At 40.6% G+C, this 21339-nt stretch overlaps 1 protein-coding gene across 1 annotated transcript in view; it reads right to left on the bottom strand.

Moving 5' to 3' along the window:
- The window catches only part of DIRC2 (disrupted in renal carcinoma 2), a 98241-nt gene that overhangs the window by 51077 nt on the left and 25825 nt on the right, over positions 1-21339 (bottom strand). Inside the window, exons 3-4 of the mRNA XM_018045690.1 lie at positions 15044-15309; positions 1136-1265 (exon numbers count right to left, since the gene is read on the bottom strand). Coding sequence (XP_017901179.1) covers positions 1136-1265; positions 15044-15309 — 396 coding nt within the window. The remainder of the gene's footprint in view (positions 1-1135; positions 1266-15043; positions 15310-21339) is intronic.

The raw sequence follows: 21339 nt of genomic DNA, 5'->3' as shown, positions 1-21339 counted from the left end.
CAGGTCGTGAAGATCTTTTTTGTACAGTTCTTCTGAGTATTCTTGCCACCTCTTCTTAATATCTTCTGCTTCTGTTAGGTCCATACCATTTCTGTCCTTTATCGAGCCCATCTTTGCATGAAATGTTCCCTTGGTATATCTAATTTTCTTGAAGAGATCTCTAGTCTTTCCCATTCTGTCCCTTTCCTCTATTTCTTTGCATTGATCGCTGAGGAAGGTCTTTTTATCTCTCCTTGCTATTCTTTGGAACTCTGCATTCAGATACTTATATCTTTTCTTTTCGCTTCTCTTCTTTTCACAGCTATTTGTAAGGCCTCCTCAGACAACCATTTTGCCTTTTTGCATTTCTTTTCCATGAGGATGATCTTGATCCCTGTCTCCTGTACAATGTCAGTAACCTCCGTCCATAGTTCATCAGGCACTCTATCTATCAGATCTAGTCCCTTACATCTATTTCTCACTTCCACTGTATAATCATAAGGGATTTAGTTTAGGTCATACCTGAATGGTCTAGTGGTTTTCCTACTTTCTTCAATTTAAGTCTGAACTTGGCAGTAAGGAGTTCATGATCTGAGCCACAGTCAGCTCCCAGTCTTGTTTTTGCTGGCTGTATAGAGCTTCTCCATCTTTGGCTGCAAAGAATATAATCAATCTGATTTCGGTGTTGACCATCTGGTGATGTCCATGTGTAGAGGGTTCTCTTGTGTTGTTGGAAGAAGGTGTTTGCTATGACCAGTGTGTTCTCTTGGCAAACCCTACTAGCCTTTGCCCTGCTTCATTCCATATTCCAAGGCCAAATTTGCCTGTTACCCCAGGTTTTCCTTGACTTCCTACTTTTGCATTCCAGTCCCCTATAATGAAAAGGACATCTATTTTGGGGGTTAGTTCTAAAAGGTCTTGTAGGTCTTCATAGAACTGTTCAACTTCAGCTTCTTCAGTGTTACTGGTTGGGGCATAGGCTTGGATTACTGTGATATTGAATGGTTTGCCTTGAAACGAAGTGGCTTAGACAGTAAAGCATCTGCCTACAATGTGGGAGACCTGGGTTCAATCCCTGGGTTGGGAAGATTTCCTGGAGAAGGGAATGGCAACCACTCCAGTATTCTTGCCGCCCCCCCCCAAAAAAAATATTTACCTTAATAACCTACAAAAGCTCCGTCGATAACTCAGCCTCTGGCTAGCTGCAGCAACACTGGGAGGAAGAGGTGGCCGAGGTGGGAAGTAAGCTAGAGTTGCAGAAAATAGTAAGCAGACACCTCCAAATTCTGAAAAACAAAACAAAAAAAGTAAAATGTTAATCAGACAACACAAAAAGTTCAACATTTCAAGTATTTAACAAATATTTATTGAGCATCATTGCAGCTTTAGAGATATCGTTGTTGTTGCTCGGTCACTCAGTCGTGTCCAGTTCTTTGCAATCCCATGGACTGTAGCATGCAAGGCTTCCCTGTCCTTCACCATCTCCTGGAATTTGCTCAAACTCATGTCCATTGAGTCCGTGATGCCATTCAACCATCTTGTCCTCTGTTGTCCCCTCTCCTCCTGCCTTCAATCTTTCCCAGCATCAGGGTCTTTTCCAATGGGTTGACTCTTCCTATCAGATGGCCAAAGTATTGGAATTTCCACTTCAGCATCAGTCTTTCCAATGAATATTCAGGGTTGATTTCTCTTAAGACTGACTGGTTTGATATCCTTGCAGTCCAAGGGACTCTCAAGAGTCTTTTCCAGCACCACAGTTCGAAAGTATCAATTCTTCAGTGCTCAGTCTTCTTTATGGTCCAACTCTCACATCTGTACATGACTACTGGAAAAACCACAGCTTTGACTATGTGGACCTTTGTCGACAAAGTAATATCTCTGCTTTTTAATACACTGTCTAGGTTAATCATATCTCTTCTTCAAAGGAGCAAGTCTTTTAATTTCATGGCTGCAGTCACCATCTGCAGTGATTTTTGGAGTCCAAGAAAAAAAAGTCTGTCACTGTTTCCATTGTTTCCCCATCTATTTGCCATGAAGTGATGGGACCAGGTGTCATGATCTTTGTTTTCTGAATGTTGAGTTTTAAGCCCATTTTTGACTCTTCTTTCACCTTCATCAAGAGACTCTTTAGTTCCTCTTCGTTTTCTGCCATAAGGGTGATGTCATCTTCCTATCTGAGGTTAATCTCTCTCCCAACAATCTTGATTCCAGCTTGAGCTTCATCTGGCCCAGCATTTTGCATGATGTCCTCTGCATGCAAGTTAAATAAGCTGGGTGACAATATACATATATAGATATATACAGATATATATATATATTTATATATATAAGCAAATAGTTATACACAGATAAGTAAAATATAGTACTTGCCTAGACAAAACAGCTCAGACTTGTGAGAAAGATTGACATGCAAAGATATAACTTTCAGCAGGTAAGAAGTCATACAAGGAAATAAGTATGGCAGACTTATGGTATGGTACACTACATAAAAAGGATTGAAGCAGTAAACAAATGTTACTCTATGGAGAAAACCCATTAAAAGCCAACAGTATTATCTATAACAGAGATCTTTAAACAGGCCTAGGATGATTGTTTTATAAGCATGGTCCTCAAAAATAAAGACTAGGCTAGAAAATTGGTAAGACTAGGACAGGAAAAGGTTTGTTTGAGAAATGGTAGGATATTCTAATGCTTTGTGTAGAACAGACTTACTATATAGGCTTTACGGAAAATCTGAACAAGACAGGGAAGCATCCAAAAAAAAAAAAAAAGAAACCAAGAGACAGAGAGCAAAAGTTAACAAACACAAGACTAGCTAATGTAGGCTATTAAACAATCAAAGGGCTTCCCTTGTGGGTCAGTGGTAAAGAATCTGCTTGCAATGCAGGAGCCTCAAGAGATGCAAGTTTGATCTCTGGGTTGGGAAGATCCTCCAGAGAAGGGCATGGCAACCCACTTCGGTATTCTTGTCTGGAGAATCCCATAGACAATGGAGCCTGGTAGGTTACAGTTCACAGGGTCACAAAGAGTCAGACATGACTTAGCACACACACGCTCATCAAACAATGAAAAGTACAATGAACAACTGATCAATCTTAGTTTGGGCACCATTATAGAAGGAAAAGTTCCTAGGACTCCTGAGCTTTCCTTCCAGAATTCTGGCACATGGAAGTCCCAGCTTTTAACTGTGCTCAATTTAGTAGAAAAGCATGACTCTAATAGAAAAGTCAGGAAACCTTGGAGTATAGACCAGTATATCCCATTAATTAACTTATAAACTGAATGAATTCCTTACTCTTTCTGGGTCACTAAAGGGAACAGACCCTTTATTGATTTCTAGATGTTCTTTCAGTAGGATAATTCTAACTCTAGGGCTACATTCTTAGCAAAACAGTACAATATTTCTATAAGACACTAACCACAAGCAACGTCTTTATTTTTTAGCAATCTTAGGAACAAATTTAATGCATTGTTTTAATTTACAGTCCTTTTAATTATGAGTAAAAATTAATAAGCATCTTCCATATGCTTAGTGGCCATTTGTATTTCTTCTGTGATTGCCTTATTTGTATTCTTTGTCCATCTTTCTACTGGCATTTTTTAAACAGCTTCACTGAGATATAATTCATAAGATATAGAATTCACACATTTAAAGTACATAATTATAAAATATAGAATTCACACATTTAAAGTGCATAATTCTATGAGTTTTACAATCATCACCACAGGATTAAACTTTTCCATATCCTCCAAAGAAACTCTGTCAGTGAGTTCAGTCACTCAGTCGTGTCTGACTCTTTGCGACCCCAAAAACTGCAGCACGCCAGGCTTCCCTGTCCATCACCAACTCTAAGAGCTTGCTCAAACTCATGTCCATCGAGCCGGTGATGCCATCTAACCATCTCATCCTCTGTCGTCCCCTTCTCCTCCTGCCTTCAATCATTCCCAGCATCAGGGTCTTTTCCAATGAGTCAGCTCTTCATATTAGGCGGCCAAAGTATTGGAGTGTCAGCCTCAACATCAGTCCTTCCAATGAATATGCAGGACTGATTTCCTTTAGGATGGACTGGTTGGATCTCTTTGCAATCCAAGGGACTCTCAAGAGTCTTCTCCAGCACCACAGATCAAAAGCATCAATTCTTCAGTGCTCAGCTTTCTTTAGAGTGCAGCTCTCACATCTATACATGACTACTGAAAACCATACCTTTGACTAGATGAACCTTTGTTGGTAAAGTAATATCTCTGTTTTTTAATATGCTGTCTAGGTTGGTCATAGCTTTTCTTACAAGGAGCAAGTGTCTTTTAATTTCATGGCTGCAGAGCCCATCTGAAGTGATTTTGGAGCCCCCCAAAATAAAGTCTCTCACTGTTTCCATTGTTTCCTCAACTGTATACCATGAAGGGATGGGACCAGATGCCATGATCTTAGTTTTCAGAATGTTGAGTTTTAAGCCAATTTTTTCACTCTCCCCTTTCACTTTCATCAAGAAGCTCTTTAGTTCTCCTTTGCTTTCTGCCATAAGGGTGGTGTCATCTGCATTATCTGAGGCTATTGATATTTCTTCTAGCAATCTTGATTCCAGCTTCTGCATCATCTGGCCCACCATTTCACATGATGTACTCTGCATAAAAGTTAAATAAGTAGGGTGACAATATATAGCCTTGACATACTCCTTTCCTGATTTGGAACCAGTCTGCTGTTCCATGTCCAGTTCTAATTGTTGCTTCTTGACTTGCATACAGATTTCTCAAGAGGCAGGTACGGTGGTCTGGTATTCCCATCTCTTTAAGAATTTTCCAGTTTGTTGTGATCCACACTGTCAAAGGCTTTGCTGTAGTCAATAAAGCAGCAATAGATGTTTTTCTGGAACTCGCTTACTTTTTTGATGATCCAGTGGATGTTGGCAATTTGATCTCTGGTTCCTCTGCTTTTCCTAAATCCAGTTTGAACATCTGGAATTTCACAGTTCATGTATGATTGACGCCTGGCTTGGAGAATTTTGAGCATTACTTCACTAGTGTGTGAGATGAATGCAACTGTGTGGTAGTTTGAATGTTCTTTGGTATTGCCTTTCTTTGGGATTGGAATGAAAACTGACCTTTTCCAGTCCTGTGGCCACTGCTGAGTTTTCCAAATTTGCTGGCATACTGAGTGCAGCACTTTCACAGCATCATCTTTTAGGATTTGAAAGAGCTCAACTGGAATTCCATCACCTCCACTAGCTTTATTTGTAGTGATGCTTCCTAAGGCCCACTTGACTTCCCATTCCAGGATGTCTGGCTCTAGGTGAGTGATCATACCATCATGGTTATCTGGGTGATGAAGACCTTTTTTGTATAGTTCTCCTGTGTATTCTCGCCACCTCTTCTTAATATCTTCTGCTTCTGTTAGGTCCATACCATTTCTGTCTTTTATTGTGCTCATATTTGCATGAAATACTCCCTTGGTGTCTCTAACTTTCTTGAAGACATCACTAGTCTTTCCCATTCTGTTGTTTTCCTCTATTTCTTTGCATTGATCACTGAGGAAGGCTTTCTTATCTCTTCTTGCTATTCTTTAGAACTCTGCATTCAAATGGGTATATCTTTCTTTTTCTCCTTTGCATTTCACATCTCTTCTTTTCACAGCTATTTGTAAGGCCTCCAAAGACAACCATTTTGCCTTTTTTGCATTTCTTTTTCTTGGGAATGGTCTTGATCCCTGCCTCCTGTACAATGTCAAGAACCTCCGTCCATAGTTTTTCAAGCACTCTGTCTATCATATCTAATCCCTTGATTCTATTTCTCACTTCCACTGTATAATTGTAAGGGATCTGATTTAGGTTATACCTGAATGGTCTGTGGTAGTTTGAGCATTCTTTGGCATTGCCTTTCTTTGGGATTGGATTGAAAACTGACCTTTTCAGTCCTGTGGCCACTGCTGAGTTTTCCAAATTTGCTGGCATATTGAGTGCAGCACTTTCACAGCATCACCTTTCAGGATTTGAAACAGCTCAACTGGAATTCCATCACCTCCACTAGCGTTGTTTGTAGTGATGCTTTCTAAGGCCCACTTGACTTCACATTCCAGGATGTCTGGCTTTAGGTGAGTAATCATACCATCGTGGTTATCTGGGTCATGAAGCTCTTTTTTGTACAGTTCTTCTATGTATTCTTGCCACGTCTTCTTAATACCTTCTGCTTCTGTTAGGTCCATACCATTTCTGTCCTTTATCGAGCCCATCTTTGCATGAAATGTTCCCTTGGTATATCTAATTTTCTTGAAGAGATCTCTAGTCTTTCCCATTCTGTTGTTTCCCTCTATATTTCTTTGCATTGATCGCTGAGGAAGGTCTTCTTATCTCTCTTTGCTATGCTTTGGAACTCTGTATTTAGATGCTTATATCTTTTTTTTTCTCCTTTGCTTTTTGCTTCTCTTCTTTTCACAGCTATTTGTAAGGCACGAAATTCTCCAAGCCAGGCTTCAGCAATACGTGAACGATGAACTTCCAGATGTTTAAGCTGATTTTAGAAAAGGCAGAGGAACCAGAGATCAAATTGTCAACATCCGCTGGATCATGGAAAAAGCAAGAGAGTTCCAGAAAAACATCTATTTCTGCTCTATTGACTATGCCAAAACCTTTGACTGTGTGATTCACAATAAACTGGAAAATTCTGAAAGAGATGGGAATACGAGACCACCTGACCTCCATCTTGAGAAACCTATATGCAGGTCAGGAAGCAATAGTTAGAACTGGACATGGAACAACAGACTGGTTCCAAATAGGAAAAGGAGTATGTCAAGGCTGGATATTGTCACCCTGCTTATTTAACTTACATGCAGAGTACATCATGAGAAATGCTAGACTGGAAGAAGCACAAGCTGGAATCAAGATTGCCAGGAGAAATATCAATAACCTCAGATATGCAGATGACACCACCCTTAAGGCAGAAAGTGAAGAGAAACTAAAGAGTTTCTCGATGAAAGTGAAAGAGGAGAGTGAAAAAGTTGGCTTAAAGCTCAACTTTCAGAAAATGAAGATCATGGCATCCAGTCCCATCACTTCATGGGAAATAGATGGGGAAACAGTGGAAACAGTGTCAGACTTTATTTTGGGGGGGCTCCAAAATCACTGCAGATGGTGATTGCAGCCATGAAATTAAAAGACGCTACAAAGCCACAGTTATCAAGACAGTATGGTACTGGCACAAAGACAGAAATATAGATCAATGGAACGAAATAGAAAGCCCAGAGATAAATCCACACACATATGGACACCTTATCTTTGACAAAGGAGGCAAGAATATACAATGGAGTAAAGACAATCTCTTTAACAAGTGGTGCTGGGAAAACTGGTCAACCACTTGTAAAAGAATGAAACTAGATCACTTTCTAACACTGCACACAAACTCCTGTCCATCGAGTTGGTGACACCATCCAGCCATCTCATCCTCTGTTGTCCCCTTCTCCTCCCACCCCCAATCCCTCCCAGCATGAGGGTCTTTTCCCTGAAAATGTGGGAAGATGTGGATTAAAGATCTAAATGTAAGACCAGAAACTATAAAACTCCTAGAGGAGAACATAGGCAAAACACTCTCAGACATAAATCACAGCAGGATCCTCTATGATCCACCTTCCAGAATTCTGGAAATAAAAGCAAAAATAAACAAATGGGATCTAATTAAAATTAAAAGCTTCTGCACAACAAAGGAAAATATAAGCAAGGTGAAAAGACAGCCTTCAGAATGGGAGAAAATAATAGCAAATGAAGCAACTGACAAACAACTAATCTCAAAAATATACAAGCAACTTATGCAGCTCAATTCCAGAAAAATAAACAACCCAATCAAAAAATGGGCCAAAGAACTACATAGACATTTCTCCAAAGAAGACACATGGATGGCTAACAAACACATGAAAAGATGCTCAACATCACTCATTATTAGAGAAATGCAAATCAAAACCACAATGAGGTACCACTTCACACCAGTCAGAATGTCTGCGATCCAAAAATCTGCAAGCAATAAATGCTGGAGAGGGTGTGGAGGAAAGGGAACCCTCCTACACTGTTGGTGGGAATGCAAACTAGTACAGCCACTATGGAGAACAGTGTGGAGATTCCTTAAAAAATTGCAAATAGAACTGCAATATGACCCAGCAATCCCACTGCTGGGCATACACACCGAGGAAACCAGAATTGAAAGAGACACATGTACCCCAATGTTCATCACAGCACTGTTTATAATAGCCAGGACATGGAAACAACCTAGATGTCCATCAGCAGAAGAATGGATAAGAAAGCTGTGGTACATATACACAATGGAGTATTACTCAGCTGTTAAAAAGAATACATTTGAATCAGTTCTGATGAGATGGATGAAACTGGAGCCGATTATACAGAGTGAAGTAAGCCAGAAAGAAAAACACCAATACAGTATACTAACACATATATATGGAATTTAGAAAGATGGCAGTGATGACCCTGTATGCAAGACAGCAAAAAAGACACAGATGTGTATAACGGACTTTTGGACTCAGAGGGAGAGGGAGAGGGTGGGATGATTTGGGAGAATGGCATTCCAACATGTATACTATCATGTAAGAATCGAATCGCCAGTCTATGTCCAATGCAGGATACAGCATGCTGGGGGCTGGTGCACGGGGATGACCCAGAGAGATGTTATGCGGAGGGAGGTGGGAGGGGGGTTCATGTTTGGGAACGCATGTACACCCGTGGTGGATTCATGTCAATGTATGGCAAAACCAATACAGTATTGTAAAGTAAAATAAAGTAAAAATAAAAATTAAAAAAAAATAAATTAAAAAAATAAAAAAGACGCTTATTCCTTGGAAGGAAAGTTATGACCAACCTAGATAGCACATTCAAAAACAGAGACATTACTTTGCCAACAAAGTTCCGTCTAGTCAAGGCTATCGTTTTTCCAGTGGTCATGTATGGATGTGAGAGTTGGACTCTGAAGAAAGCCGAGCACCAAAGATCTGATGCTTTTGAACTGTGGTGTTGGAGAAGACTCTTGAAAGCCCCTTAAACTGCAAGGAGATCCAACCAGTCCATTCTAAAGGACATCAGTCCTAGGTGTTCATTGGAAGGACTGATGCTGAAGCTGAAACTCCAGTACTTTGGCCACCTCATGCAAAGAGTTGACTCACTGGAAAAGACCCTGATGCTGGGAGGGATTGGGGGTGGGAGGAGAAGGGGACAACAGAGGATGAGATGGCTGGATGGCGTCACCAACTCGATGGACAGGAGTTTGAGTGAACTCCAGGAGTTGGTGATGGACAGGGAGGCCTGGCATGCTGCAATTCATGGGGCAGCAAAGAGTTGGACCTGACTGAGTGACTGAACTGAACTGATACCTGAATGGTCTAGTGATTTTCCCTAGTTTCTTCAATTTAGGTCCGAATTTCACAATAAAGAGTTCATGATCTGAGCCACAGTCAGCTCCCAGTCTTGTTTTTTCTGCCTGTATAGAGCTTCTTCATCTTTGGCTGCAAAGAATATAATCAGTCTGATTTGGGTATTGACTATCTGGTGATGTCCATGTGTGCAGTCTTTTCTTGTGTTGTTGGAAGAGGGTGTTTGATATGATCAGTGTGTTCTCTTGGCAAAACTCTGTTAGCCTTTGCCCTGCTTCGTTTTGTACTCCAAAGCCAAATATTATTCCAGGTATCTCTTGACTTCCTACTTTTGCATTCCAGTCCCCTATAAAGAAGAGAACATCTTTTTTGGGTGCTAGTTCTAGAAGGTCTTTAGAACTTCATAGAACCATTCAACTTCAGCTTCTTCAGCATTACTGGTCAGGGCATAGACTTGGATTACTGTGATATTGAATAATTTCCCAGCCCTATGCAATCATTAATCTTCTTTCAATCTCTATGGATTTGAGTACTGTGGACATTTCTTACAAATGGAATCTCATAATACGTAGTCTTTTGTGATTGGCTTCTTTTACTTAGCTTATTGTTTTCAAGATTCACCTAGGTTGGAGCAGTACTTTATTTATTTATTTATTTTTTGCCAAATAGTATTCCATTGAATGGATATATCACATTTTAAAATCCCCTTAGTTAACTGACATTTGGATTGTTTCTACTTTTTGACTGTAATGAATATAGTTACTCTGAATATTTGTGTACAAGTCTCTGCATGGATGTATGTTTTCATCTCTTTAGGCATATACCTGGAAATGGAACTGGTGGGTCATATGGTAATCTATGTTTAACATTTTGAGAAACTGCCAAACTATTTCCAAAGTGGTTGTACCCTTTTATATTGCTACCAGCAGCGTAAGTGAAAGTGAAAGTGAAGTCGCTCAGTCGTGTCCGAATCTTTGTGACCCTGTGGACTGTAGCCTACCAGGCTCCTCCGACCATGGGATTCTCCAGGCAAGAATACTGGAATGGGTTGCCATTTCCTTCTCCAGGGGATCTTCCCAACCCAGGGATCGAACCCAGGTCTCCAGCATTGCAGGCAGATGCTTTAACCTCTGAGCAGTGTATGAGGGTTCCAATTTCTCCACTTTCTCATCAACACTTGTTACTGTATTTTCCATTTTATTGATTATAGTCACTCTACTAGGTTGTAAAGTTTATCGTGTTACAGTTTTGATTTGCATTTTCCTAATGACTAATGACAATGAATATCTTTTCATGTGCTTGTTGGCCATTTGTATATCTTCTTTGGAGAAATGTCTATTTCAAGTCTTTTGCCCATTTGTTAATCAAACTGACTTTTTGTTGCTGGATTCTAAGAGTTTTTTAAAAATATATTCTGGATACAAGTTCCTTATTAGATATATGATTTATAATTATTTTCTCCCACTCTGTGGGTTGTCTTGTCATTTTGTTGATGGTATCTTTTGAAGCACAAGATTTCAGTTTTAATGAAATCCAATTTTTCTATTTTTCTCTTTTGCCATTTGTACTCTCAGTGTCCTTTTTAAAAAGGATTCACCTAACCCAAGTCCTGAACACTTATGCCTATGTTTTCTTCTAAGAGTTTATAATTTTAGTTCTTACATTTAGGTTTATGATCTGTTTTGAGTTTTTTTTTAATACACGGGGAAAGGAAGGGATTCAAATTGATTTTTTTGTATGTGGCTATCCAGTTATTTTTTGGGGCTCCAAAATCACTGCAGATGGTGACTGCAGCCATGAAATTAAAAGACACTTACTCCTTGGAAGGAAAGTTATGACCAACCTAGACAGCATACTGAAAAGCAGAGACATTACTTTGCCATCAAAGGTCCATCTAGTCAAGGCTATGGTTTTTCCAGTGGTCATGTATGGATGTGAGAGTTGGACTGTGAAGAAAGCTGAGCACCGAAGAATTGATGCTTTTGAACTGTGGTGTTGGAGAAGACTCTTGAGAGTCCCTTGGACTGCAAGGAGATCCAACCAGTCCATTCTGAAGGAGATCAGCCCTGGGTGTTCATTGGAAGGACTGATATTGAAGCTGAAACTCCAGTACTTTGGCCACCTCATGCGAAGAGTTGACTCATTGGAAAAGACTCTGATGCTGGGAGGGATTGGGGGCAGGAGGAAAAGGGGACGACAGAAGATGAGATGGCTGGATGGCATCACTGACTCGATGGACGTGAGTCTGAGTGAACTCCGGGAGTTGGTGATGGACAGGGAGGCCTGGCATGCTGCGATTCATGGGGCCACAAAGAGTCGGACATGACTGAGCGACCGAACTGAACTGATCCAGTTATTCCAATATCACTTTTCTTTTCCCTTTGAATTGGCTTGGCACTGTTGTTCAAAAGTCAATTGACTATAATATAAAGTTGAAAAGTCATTTCACTATAAATGTAGTGGTGTAATTTTTGGAATCTCACTTCTGTTCTGTTGATTTATATGTCTGTCATTATACCAGTATCAAGCTGTCTTGATCAGTGCAGCTTTGTAGTAAGTTTTAACACTGGGAATTGTGAGTTCTCCAATGTCATTCCTTTTCAAGGCTGTTTTGGCTATTCTGAGTCCCTTGCATTTCCAAACAAATTTTAGGATGTTTGTCAATTTCTGTAACAAAGGTAGCTAAATATTAATTGAGATCGCATTTAATTTATAGATACATGTGGGTAGTATTATCATCTTCAATATTTAAACTTCCAACACATAAACAGGATGTCTTTCCATTTCTTTAGGTCTTCTTTAATTGTTTCCAACACTGCCTTATAGTCTTCAGAGTGCTAATATTATGCTTATTTTCTTAATTTATTCCTGAATATTTTATTCTTTTTGAGGCTATTGCAAATGCACTGTTTTCCTAATTACATATTTGGACTGTTCATTACAAGTGTATAGAAATACAGTTGATTTTTATATATTAATCTTGCATCCTAAAACTTTTTTTTTAGCATGAGCTTGTTTGTTTTTGCTGAATTTGTTTTTTAGATCTGTTAGTCTTTTTCAGTAATTTACAAAGGATTTTTATATACTCAAGATCATGCCATTTTCAACAGAGATAGTTTTACTTCCTCCTTTCTGATCTAGATGACTTTTACTTCTTTTTCTTACTCGGTGATCCTGTTCTTGGTGGTGGGGGTGGGGGGGTGCATTTAGTCTTTGACCATTAAACATGATCTTATGTATGTGTTTTTCATAGATGCCCTAATATTACTAGGTTGAAGGAGTTCTTGTCTATTTCTAATTTGGGGATGTTTTTATCTTTAAAGGGTGCTGGATTTGTCAAATGCTTTTTTTGCCCCCATCCATTAAGATGATCATATAGTCTTTTTCCTTTATTCTATTAACATATTATGTTAACTGGATTTTGAATGTTAAACCAACTTGTATTCCAGAAATAAAACCCATTTGGTGGTGGTGTATAATCCTTATTATGTTACTGGATTTGTTTGCTAGTATTTTGTTCAGGACTTATGTGCCTATGTGTATTGGTCTACAGCTTACTTATAATGTCTTTGTTGCAATAATTTTAGTTTAAGAATCATTAATCTTTTAAGGTCATGATTCTAGGCAAATTATTTTTTCATGGAAAGAAGGGTCATGGGACATGATCTCAGGAAAACAAATGGGAAAATATGAAAGCACTGAAGCAATAGCTGGAAGCTTTGAATAGGGATTTCTGCTTGCCGGCCTGGGAGTCATTAGCCAGAGGATGTAGAGCATTAATAACATGGCCAGTAGGAGAAGGAAATGGCAACCCACTCCAGTGTTCTTGCCTGGAGAATCCCAGGGATGGGGGAGCCTGGTGGGCTGCTGTCTATGGGGTCACACAGAGTCGGACACGACTGAAGCGACTTAGCAGCAGCAGCGCCTAAAATCCAGGCATTGAAAAGACACAGCAACTGCCTAAGCGTTCAATAAAAAGAAATGATATAACCAAAATAAAGTTCAACATTTGTTTTACCTACTTTTGGTTTTATTATTCTTACATTTCAGCTTCTTTCTTTAAAAGGAGTGAGTTGTCTACAGGGAGCTTTATTTACCACCACCACCTCTAATTTCACTTTTATCCCCTCCACATCAGATTGCTGAGATATAAGTTCCATCATATAGCTCTCTAGTGTAGAAGTCCCTGGAGCGTGGCCTTTGCCTACAACCTGGTGAACTTCAAACCCTTTACCTCTGCTTAGAAGGCTTGCGTGGCCTGACTTACCTCTCTAGCTCCACCTTTCACCACTCTCACCAGATCTAAGCCCTTCTATGAGGGACACCTTAACCCACTTGAACATTCAGTGAACACCTGTGAAGTTCTTAGTTTTGATTATCACATTCCTAGTGAAGTCTTCCCTGACTCCTCAACTTCTCCCCAAAGCCAGGTCAGTTAGGCTTCCCAAGCTCTGTATATCCTTATTTATATTGAAATGATCTCATCAGTGATCTTGCCAATTCCCAGTGCTTACCATGATGTTTGGTACATAGTGAAACATTTACAAAAAGTTTTCTGAATGCAGAAGGAAATAATGAACAGGCATAGGGGGAGAGGCAATCTACTTAAGATTTAAGAGTGGACTAGGGCTTGAGTCTAAAATAAACAGAAAGGACCTAGAAAATGTTTCGAAAAGGTCAACATCCCTTATTAATAGACTAAACATACAGAGAGTAGGAAATGAAAAGGAAAATCATGGGTGATCTACGTTTATGAAGTTAGAGAACATGGCCAATAACAGGAAACTACAGGGAGAAAATGGACTTAACACCTACCGATAGAGGCTTAACAAATATGTATCATGGATTATTATGTTGTTTTTTACACTGATATTTAGAAATGACACTAGACAAGGTGTTATACAGTTCTTAACTGTAAACAGATGGGAAGAGTAAAGTTAAGAAATAACCTTTCATTTAGCAATAATGCATTTTAAACTTACGAAAGCTGAAACTCCAGTACTTTGGCCTCCTCATGCGAAGAGTTGACTCGTTGGAAAAGACTCTGATGCTGGGAGGGATTGGGGGCAGGAGGAAAAGGGGACGACAGAGGATGAGATGGCTGGATGGCATCACTGACTCAATGGACGTGAGTCTGAGTGAACTCCAGGAGTTGGTGATGGACAGGGAGGCCTGGCGTGCTGCGATTCATGGGGTCGCAAAGTCGGACACGACTGAGCGACTGAACTGACTGACTGACTGACTGACACTTCCTAGAAAGCGTAAGTTTTAAATAGGCATCTCCATATTATATGAAAAGGAAGCACATATATGAATATGTATGGCTGCTAAGTCACTTCAGTCGTGTCCGACTCTGTGTGACCCCATAGACAGCAGCCCACCAGGCTCTCCCGTCCCTGGGATTCTCCAGGCAAGAACACTGGAGTGGGTTGCCATTTCCTTCTCCAATGCATGAAAGTGAAAAGTGAAAGTGAAGTCGCTCAGTCGTGTCCGACTCTTAGCGACCCCATGGCCTGCAGCCTACCGGGCTCCTCAGTCCATTGGGATTTTCCAGGCAAGAGTACTGGAGTGGGGTGCCATTGCCTTCTCAGAATATATATGGATTAGTCCTCTATTTTTAAGAAGTGATCTGGTATACAAAAAGTAGAGTGAAAATGACAGGGATAAAAGACAAATAGAATAAGAAGAAAATAAACTTTAAAATACCTGCATATAATACAGTCTCTATGAGATCTTTAATGTGGGCCCTGCTATTCTCAGAAGCAAGAAGAGGTGCTGTCCCATTGGGAGCTGGAACGACAAGCGGTCCAACTAAAAATGCACAAGCTCCCCCGAGGTAGCTGAGCATCGACGCGATAGCTGTGGCAGTGGCCCGCTCGTCTGCAGAGAACCACGTTGTGGACAGGAATGGAGCTGCGTTCATTACAGTTGGACCTGCCAATCCATTTAACAGCTGTCCTCCATGGATTAGTCTGGAATCAAACAAATTAAAAGGCTGTGAGGTAGCTAAAATAGGCATCTTCTAGACAAAAGGAGTTAGCCAACAGTGTTTACTACAGCAATAAGAATACATATCTATAAAGAACAAGAGACACCTGGAAGGTAAAGTATGGTGACTCTCTGTGGGCAAGAATACCGGAGTGGGTTGCCATTTCCTCCTCCAGGGGATCTTTCTGACCCAGAAATCGAACCTGGATCTTTTATGTCTTCTGCACTGGCAAGCAGGTTCTTTATCACTAGCGCCACCTGGAAAGCCACAAATAACTGCATATAACCATAATACACCAATTATTCATTTCACAAATATTTACACCCCTTATTCATTTCACAAATATTTACTGAAGCCTGTGATTTGTGCCATGTACCAAAGTAAATACTTTCAATAACCTTGTTTTATTTATTATCACAACATTATGCGCAAGATATTATTATCTCCATTTATTGAAATGTGAAAGCTTTGGCTTGGAAACATAAAAAACTTGCCCAAGTGCTAACAGGCAAAGCTAAGATTCAGACCCAGGTCTGACTCCCAATTCCATATCCTCTGAGACTGCCACTTATAGACACCTAGTAAGTGCCTCCAGCCCTACAAATAACACAAATGAGCTCAACATTTCACACCTACTCTCTGCAGAATAACGGAAATACAAAAAAGGAAAAATAAACATTATAGAATCTTCTAATGGAAGAGGAACTGGTCAGGAAATCAGAGGATTTGGTCTGCACCTAACTACTTTAATGCTCCTGGGTAATATGTCTTTGTGGGATTCCATTCCTTCTCCCATAAAATGAAGAGGTTAGTTTAATTTCAGTCTGCATGTCATGAGTATTTGTTAGGTGAAGATACTGTAATTACAGATCCCTAGGTCCTTTCCAGTCTCAGACTTTAGTTGCAAGGCTTAGTGAAGAGTAGCTCCTTGCTTCCATTTCATCTGTTCTCGCGCACACCCTTCCTCATTTCCGTATTCTGTTCAGTGCTCTGTCCTGTTCCCTGATGAACACGGGACCCGAAAACCCTTTTCCCATATTTCTTTTTCCACCCCCAACATAAACATTCACATTCAAAACTAGCCTGGAAGGAGAAAAGAAGTCAGAAGTTCAAAAAGCAGACAAAGCAAGACAAGTGAGTCAACCTCTTCTGCTTTGGAGGTAAAGGAAAAGAAAGGAACAGTGTACATGACATATAAAGGATACTACTTTTTCCTTCTGTTCCTTTTGCTTTTTAATCACTGTGTGGGTGTCAGATCTTCCTTTTAACAAGTACCACCTTGATAAAAGTTTTTTGAATGTAGGAGGGAAAATAAACAGGCATGTGGGTAGGGGTAAGGCTCTTAATGTAGAAGCATAAGTGAGGGGGAAGTAGAATATGTGAATTATGTCTGCTCAAATCTTTGTCCATGTTGGAAAAGCTATTTGAAGGCAAAATAGCTTCCAGAATCATTAATATTACTAAATTTAGGGAACCAAAGACATTTAAAAATATGCTCATGTAAGGGGAACTATTTTCTAAATGACAAACACAATTAGACTGTTTATAAACCAAATACCTCCTACAAATGCCAGAGGATCCTCAGCTGTCACACAGCAACTTCATCATAGAAATATTCTTGAAACACTGTCATTAAGTGGTTTTAATCACAACTCCCTTAATCATGACTCGTGACGGTATAACAATCAAACAATGCATGATGGCTCATAATGGTAGCTACTGTGATATTTAACACCTTTAATGAGGTGTTCCTGAAAGACTCATCCCATCTAGAAGGAGAAGGATTGGAATGAGCAAGTCTTATTATGCCTAAACATGTTAAGAGTGGAAGGAGAACATGGAAATAACAATCTATCAAAAACAAAGAAAAACACTTGCCTGCTGACCCCGACACAGGGGGACTAGATCCCACATGCCACAGCTAGGAGTTCACAGGCTGCAATTCGAGATCCCATGTGCTAGAACTAAGACCCAGTGCAGCCAAATAAATAAAGACATATTTTTTAAGAACCACTTGATAAAACAGAATGAATCCTGAAAATTAAGATGTAAAACTCAAATAACTGCCACGGCTCAACTTTTGCTACCTCTCAGTGGAATCATGAAAAGATTATTTTCCAAGCAGCAAATGTACATGTCATAGAACGTGTGAGCTTGAGATAATATGAGGACCATCCTAGTCCAGTTTACTCAATGCACAGATCTGGATATTTCTAACACAAGTATACCTGCTAAAGCCATGTGGTACTAAGGACAATTCGGATGGCTTCTAAGTCTAAAAGGTCACCAAACTTGGGATTGCTGGGGTCTTTGTGCATCTACAACATGGATTATCAAAGTGAAAAATCACAGTGAAAAACATGCTGATTTGGTATTCAAAAATTATTCTAATTTAAATAATTGTGTGTGTGTGGGGGGGGGTTTTTTTGCATTAAAAGTCATCATACATAAATGTACTCCTCATAAATGAGTTCAGTAGGAGAACTGGAACCTACAGGATTGGGGGTTATTCTCTGAATTCGTGGGAAATCTGGCAGGGAAATCCAGTCCCTGCTCTTTCCAGCATATTTAAATCTTCCAGAACTTAGTTTTCTTCCTTCCTGAATTTGTATCCTACAACCCCTCAGGACTTGTCACTTACTAACTGGTTATAAGCCCTGCCATCCGGTGACCACGGCACAACACCAATCTGTGATGTAAAGATTTTCATGTTTGCCTGACGTAGGTTTCTGTCACCTACCATTAACTTACCCTGTTTTAAGAAATTAGTTTGTAAACTATATTTAGAAATAAAATTAAGTTACATATATATACATACACACACACATATATAAAGTCTAGTTTTTCCATTTAATAGTAATGCAAAACTAGATGTATGTTTTTTCCTGAAAAAGTGTTGGCCCTAAGACACAATAAAATCATACACAACATTACCATAAATTCTTTAAAAATGACAATTAAGAAGAGGAAATAATTATGCTGCTGCTGCTGCTAAGTCACTTCAGTCGTGTCCGACTCGTGTGACCCCATAGACGGCAGCCCACCAGGCTCCGCTGTCCCTGGGATTCTCCAGGCAAGAACACTGGAGTGGGTTGCCATTTCCTTCTCCAAAGCATGAAAGTGAAAAGTGAAAGTGAAGTTGCTCAGTCATGTCCGACTCTTAGCAACCCCATGGACTGCAGCCCACCAGGCTCCTCCGTCCATGGGGTTTTCCAGGCAAGAGTACTGAAGTGGGGTGCCATTGCCTTCTCTGGAAATAATTATAAATTCGTCAATACAAGCTGTGTGTTGTTTAATTCATTCAACCAACATGTACTGAGTATTCACTGTGTACTGGGTAGGGACTGTGATAGCAAGAGGTGCATGCAAATTTAAAATTAAAAAGCTAAAACTCTTTTTAAGTAGAGTAGCTGAAGAGTCACTTACCAGCACTATATTAGGAATATAAAGAAAAATAAGGCAATAACTAGTCTAAGCTTGTGAGGCCTGTGACAAGAGTATCAATGTGGTCCGCCTTCCTTGTCCTCTGACCTCTGACTCTGGTCTACAACACAAGGGCTTCACAGTATTCGCACATGGACCTGAAGGCCCAATCCCATCCAAGCTCTATCTATCCCCTTCCAAACAGCTGCCCCTTAGCTACCCTTTGGGCCCAGGGAGCACATCCAGGGATGCAGTTCATCCTTGGAAGAACAGGCCTGGCAAAGAGGCAGTGCAGGGGCTGCTGGGGTCTTGTGTAGCTAGAAAGTGGTAAGGGGCAGGGCAGACACGCCCCTTTGGCCCTACAGACTCCTCACCCCATAGGGAATGGCAGAGCTGAAGGAAAGCCAGAGTGGAACCCCCTCAGGCATGGAGTCTAGGACAAGGATTTGCTGGCACTGGCAACAACAGTGGGTACAGAAAAGGGATGGTTTGGAGGGCTGCTGAGGTGGTACAATGGTTACGTGAATGACTAGATGTCGGGGGGTGACATTCATAGTTCTGTAAAAATGTCCAGTAAGTGTTTGACTACAGGTCACAGGCTAAGGCAAGAGGTCTGAGATGAGACATATATGATGGGGTTGAAGAAGAAACTCTGGAGAACCATCACTTTACAGTCAGAGGAAGAAGAGTCTAGAAAGACAATTGAGAAGGAGCAATTACAGAGGTAGAAAAAAAATGAAAAGCAAGAAAGGCTGGTATCATAGTAACTAAGAAGAAAAGGGTTTGAAAAAGTGGAAAGTGAGGTGCCAATAGTTTTAAATCAAACAGAAAGAAGGTTTAACTGAAACATAAGCTCCTTAGTAACAAGGAGGTCTTCCATAATCTGAGCAGAGGCAATTTCAGCAGACTGTTGAGGATGGAAGTCAGACGTGTAAGAAAATGGAAATTTACATTTAGACCCTTCATTCCAGTTGTCAAAAACACAGGCATTAGGTACATAAGCTTAACAGTGTGAAAAGGAAAAACACGCAGCTTAAATGAACAGTCTGAACAGAAAAGTCTCTCTGCCTTCATGTGCTGAGAGAGAAATGCAACTTGTTGTGATTGTCCTAATGCTTTCAAAGCACTCCTGAAAGAAGATGGCTTTCAGAAACTTGTAACTATTGATCTGAGTTGGGTGTTTAAAAAAAAAAAAAAAACACAGAAAAACAAAAGAGGTGTTATCCACAATCTTCCGTTAAGTAAAGTAGATCTCATAACTTGATTTTTCTGGATCATCACTATGTGCTTTAGTTTTGTTTTGCAGTTATCAGCTAAGTTCCTTGTGGGTCAGGACTGTGGTTTCTAAACTCCCCAGAGTGAGGAGAGTGGGCATGCTCTCTAGAATCTAAGAACAGAGAACTGGGATCACGCAGTTCAAAGCTCACAAGGTTCCACCACATACATCACATCAGTTCCACTTTTAGGTTTTAAAAAGCTTATAGTCAGCAAAACAAAAAACAAAATTTCCCCCAAATTTGGGAAACAAAACTTTTAGAAAAAGACACTGAGGGTGGTAAGAGCAAGGTCAAGGCTTCAGCACTGGCTCAAGCACTGTACACCACAGGAGGGCAGGCAGAAATTAGCAGTACGCGGACGTAGTTTTGTCTCCTGGGCGATAAGCTCTGAAGCATAACAGAGCTTCTGAGAAGCAAACTGGTTAATTCAAGGGGTCTAACCCTGGCTTCCTCACCTGAAACTTTGCGCCTGATGAAGATGCTGCTGCTACTGCTAAGTCGCTTCAGTCATGTCCGACTCTGTGTGACCCCATAGACAGCAGCCTACCAGGCTCCCCAATCCCTAGGATTCTCCAGGCAAGAACACTGGAGTGGGTTGCCATTTCCTTCTCCAGTGCATGAAAGTGAAAAGTGAAAGTGAAGTCGCTCAGTTGTGTCCAACTCCTAGCGACCCCATGGACTGCAGCCTACCAGGCTCCTCCGTCCATGGGATTTTCCAGGCAAGAGTACTGGAGTGGGGTGCCATTGCCTTCTCCCTCTGATGAAGATGGGTAGTCATATATTGGTTAGGAGGCTGCAGGTGTCCTGACCTCTGCAGCTCAAGACGTGACACATGTGCAAGGCTTTCCTTCATCCCAGCCTCCTCCCATGGCCCCTTAATTTTTTCCCTCTCTTTCTCTCCCCCAGCCCACCGAATTTCCTTTTCTTCCCTTCTTTCTTGGGTCTTTTTTCTTTGTCAATATTTTTCTCCTTACTGAAAATCCCATGGACGGAGGAGCCTGGTAGGCTGCAGTCCATGGGGTCATGAAGAGTCGGACACAACTGAGCGACTTCCCTTTCACTTTTCACTTTCATGCACTGGAGAAGGAAATGGCAACCCACTCCAGTATTCTTGCCTGGAGAATCCCAGGGATGGCAGAGCCTTGCACAGAGTCAGACACAACTGAAGCGACTTAGCAGCAGCAGCAGCAGCAGCAGCCTACTTCTGAGGCCTAGTTTGTGCCTTCCCTACAAGCCAGGTGGAAAATAGGGGAATTTCCCTAGTGGGCTGAGAAGATTAGATCAGAGCTTTGGGAGTTTCTCCAGCACTGGTA

Source organism: Capra hircus, chromosome 1, assembly GCF_001704415.2.
Source record: "Capra hircus breed San Clemente chromosome 1, ASM170441v1, whole genome shotgun sequence".
Taxonomy (NCBI): Eukaryota; Metazoa; Chordata; class Mammalia; order Artiodactyla; family Bovidae; genus Capra; species Capra hircus.
Note: the sequence above shows the minus strand (reverse complement) of the source record. Positions and strands in the feature narration are given on the sequence as shown.